Source organism: Carlito syrichta, unplaced genomic scaffold (genome assembly GCF_000164805.1).
Source record: "Carlito syrichta isolate Samal-C Ts95f unplaced genomic scaffold, Tarsius_syrichta-2.0.1 Scaffold307017, whole genome shotgun sequence".
Classification (NCBI taxonomy): domain Eukaryota; kingdom Metazoa; phylum Chordata; class Mammalia; order Primates; family Tarsiidae; genus Carlito; species Carlito syrichta.
Genome location: NW_007251113.1, coordinates 34,585 through 38,459, shown reverse-complemented (window position 1 = coordinate 38,459; position 3,875 = coordinate 34,585). Strand labels below are relative to the sequence as shown.

The following is a 3,875-nucleotide window of genomic DNA, read 5'->3' as shown; positions in this document are numbered from 1 at the left end:
CAGCTGGCGTTGGAGGCAGTTATCCAGGTGGGTCCTGGGGGCTGTGCCTACCCTGGCCAAGGCGGGAAGCGTGGGCCAGCAGGAGCGGTGAGGCGGGTGCATCTCTGGCATCAAGGGGTGTGTTAGCGGGATATATGGGGGCCCCAACTTGCGGCTCCCGGCCGGGCTGGGGTCGAGGGGCACGTGGTGCAGTGCTGTGGCCCTGTCCCAGTGCCCTGTATTGGGGGAGGGGCCCCTAGGCCCAGCTGCTGGAGCACGCACGTGGGTGACCTCTGGCCCAGCAGGGTCCTCGCCCATCCAGGCCCCCGTGGGTTTGTGAGTTGGCTGTGGGGTTTGATCCTCTTTTCCTGGGGCAGGGGACACAGGGGAAGCCCCTCCCGCGAGGCTTTTTGGGATTCTAACTCCCAGGCTTCCCTCCATCTTGGGGGCTTCCTGTGGACCCTCACCCTGGGCGGCCGGACTTTGCTTCTCTCCTTCCATCGAGGCCGGGAGCCCAGGGTCCCAGGTGCCCTGAAGACCCCCCCTCCCTTTTCCCACAGACGCTGGAGAGCAGCGTCCTGGGCCAGGAGAAGGGCCGGGGAGAGCAGGACCCGTCCCAGGACCCGCAGACCGCCCGCCTGCCTGCCCGCATCAGGGAAATCGTCACCCGCCACCTCTCCCAGCCTGAGATCCCAGGTACCACCCACCCACGCCTTCTCCACAGACGCTGCCTGTGTCCCTCTTCTCGCACCCCCTCCTCAGCGGTCACCGTGATGAGAACAATTATAGCTTCCATTTCTTGACCACTCACTGGGGTCAACACAGCCCTGCAGCGGAGACACCCACTTTACAGATGAGAAAACAGAGGCTCAGCCATGTAACTTGCCCAGATGCATTCCCCATGTGGTGCAGCTAGAAGGGAAGGGCTGAGCATCCCCTGCCTGCTTGCCTGCATCCTGCTGCAAAGACTTGAACCCCAGAGACCATACTCCCTCCGGGGAAGGTGTGAGCTGGCTGAACCTGAGGTTACAGGGGGAGGGGAGCTCAGGTCAGACCGGGGCTTTGCGGAAGTCCGAGGCTGGAAGACTGATGGCGCCTGCCTCCTGGTGGGGGCCGCACAGCCTCATTATGTGGTTTGAGGGTCTGGGAAGGGCCCGGTCAGTGGCAGCTGGTATGCCCACAGCTCTCCTGGATGGTGTTCTTGGTGCTCTGCCACAGTCCCTGTTCAGCTGCCAGGTTAGGCACAGGCCTTTCCCTGGGTGCACAGGGGTGTTGAGACCCTGGCGCCCCTGGCAGGGCTGAGACTAGAGAGCCCTCACCCAGGCTGCAAGGGCCTAGGGGCTGTGCTGCCTGAGGCCTGCGGCGTGTGTCCAGTTCTCCCAGGGCAGGAGGGGAGCCCAGGAGGTGAACAGCCCCGCTTCTCTCTCTGGCTGTTCTTTCTCTCCTTCCCTTCTCCTCCTCCTTTTTACAACCTGACCTATACCATCCTGAGCCCTGGCCTTAAACGTGACATGAGCCGGGCATGGTGGTTCATGCCTGCAATCCCAGCACTTTGGGAGGCAGAGGCGAGAGGATTGCCTGAGCCCAGAGGTTGAGGCTGGGGTGGCTGTGAGCGTGCCACTGCACTCTAGCCTGGGCAACGGAGTGAGACTCGGACTCAAAAAACAAAAAGAGTGACCTAATGCCCTCGCCTTTCTTTTGAGTGAGACTTTCTTGCTTTTCTGGCAGGGTCTGGTTACTGTTCCACCCATTTTACAGATGAACAAAGCTGAGGCCCAGAAAAGACTAGTGATTGGAGAAGGAAGGAGCAAGAACTCAGGGCCTACCCTCCCTAGACTGAGCCTCTCTCCGGCACCTCTGAGGCCTGCTGGGGCCACCCCTTAGCTGGAATTGTGTCCACTTTACGTCTGACTCTAACCCTCCAGCCCTACCTTCTGATCCTCAGCTCCGACTGCAGGCCTGATGCGGCTGCCCCCTGCACCCTACGGGCTCCTCCCAGGGGCCTGGGTGATCTTCCTGCCCCAAGTAATTTGTGGGTGCCTATAGGGGGAAGATGTCCCACTGCCCCAGGCAGAAGTCAACTGTGTGTCCTCTGTCCCTTGCAGTTCCGTTGCCAGCTGCAGAGATGGCGTCGCTGCTGTCACTGCAGGAGGAGAACCAGCTACTGCAGCAGGAGCTGTCCCGTGTGGAGGACCTGCTGGCCCAGAGCCGCGCCGAGCGCGATGAGCTGGCCATTAAGTACAACGCGGTCAGCGAGAGGGTGGGTGCTGCCTGCGGCTGGGCCAGGGCTCCCCTACTGTGATGGTAGGGGGCGTCCGGACCAGGCCTGCAAGCGGGGTGGACCCAGAGCTGGGCGCAGTGGGTCACACCTCTAACCCCAACACTTTGGGAGGCTGAGGTGGCAGGGTCACTTGAGCCGAGATTTGAGACCAGCCTAGGCAACATAGTGAGTCTTGGTCTCTGCAAAAAAAAAATAGCAAGGTGTGGTGGCGTGCACCTGTAGTCCCGGCTACTCAGGAGACTGAGGTAAAAGGATTGCCTGAGCCCAGGAGGTCGAGGCTGCGGTGAGCTGTGATTGTGCCTCTGCACTCCAACCTGGGCGACAGAGTAAGACCCTTGCTCATTGAAAAAAAAAAAAGACTGGGCACGGTGGGTCATGCCTATAAACCAGCAATTTGGGAGGCCAAGATGAGAGGATTGCCTGAGCCCGCGGGTTTGAGACCAGCCTGGGCAACTTGGCAAGACTTCATCTCTACAGTAAATAAAAAATTTAGATGGGCATGGTGGTGCACACCTGTAGTTCCAGCTACTTGGAAGGCTGAGACAGAAGGATCACCTGAACCCAGCAGGTTGAGTCTGCGGTGGCCGTGAGCATGCCACTGCACTCAAGCCTGGGTGACAGAGTGAGACTCCAACTCAAAAAAAAAAGTGGGCCCTGGAGCGAGACTGGCCTGGGCTGGGATTGTGGCTCTGCCACCTTGAGTGGCCTTGAGCAAGCCACCCACCCTCTGAGCCACCCTGTGGGGTTGGTAACAGAATGTGGAGATATGGGATAATGCAGTACAGTGTCTGGCACCAGGGATGTTTCACTCTTGCCTGTCACTGGCCTGCTTGGAGTACAGAGGACAAGATCCCTAGAGGCCCTCTTCCCCTCAGTCTCTGGGCATCTCCCTGTGTTCCCATTGCTGTAGGCCCTGGGGCTGAGGCAGTGGTGCATGCTGGGCCTGGCGGGTATGTGCTTCACAGTGTTCTTCAGGGCATCTGGGGTAGCCAGACCTGTTGCTATTGCCCACTGGGGTGAGAACCACGTGGGGAAGGGAGGACGAGCCAGGCCTGTCTCTGTCCAGACAGGATTCACATCACCTGGGACCTGTGCTGCAGGCTCATGGGGGCCCTGGGGCCTGAGGCGGGGGTTGGTATGGCAGGCCCAGGAGTGCAGGATGTTCCTGACATGTCGAATGCCTTGGGCCCCCAGGCTCATGTGAGGCGACCCTGGGAAGCAGATAGTGGCTGAGGACTGGTAAGGGAGTTGCATGCGGGACAGAGTGTGTGCAGACGGGAAGCATGCAGGGGCCGTAATGATTGTAATAGCAGCTATTAATCAAGTGCCTGCTATGTGCCAGGCATGTGCTGGGTGCTCTACATTGAATGCACCAAGGTCAGGACCATTACATGTCTCCCACAACTCCCTTTTTATTAAAAGATGGGGTCTCAGCTGGGCTCGGTGGCTCAGCCTGTAATCCCATACCTTGGGAGGCTGAGGTGAGTGAATTGCCTGAGCCTGTGGGTTTGAGACCCACCTTGGCGAGACCTCATCTCTACAGTAAATAAAAAAATAGCTGGGCGTGGTAGCTCACGCCTGTAGTTCCAGCTACTTGGAAGGCTGAGGCGGAAGG

At 59.4% G+C, this 3,875-nt stretch overlaps 1 protein-coding gene across 1 annotated transcript in view; it reads left to right on the top strand.

Moving 5' to 3' along the window:
- The window catches only part of CROCC (ciliary rootlet coiled-coil, rootletin), a 54,477-nt gene that overhangs the window by 18,003 nt on the left and 32,599 nt on the right, over nt 1-3,875 (top strand). Inside the window, exons 2-3 of the mRNA XM_021715340.1 lie at nt 540-675; nt 2,085-2,239. Of these exons, the coding sequence (XP_021571015.1) occupies nt 540-675; nt 2,085-2,239 (291 nt within the window). The remainder of the gene's footprint in view (nt 1-539; nt 676-2,084; nt 2,240-3,875) is intronic.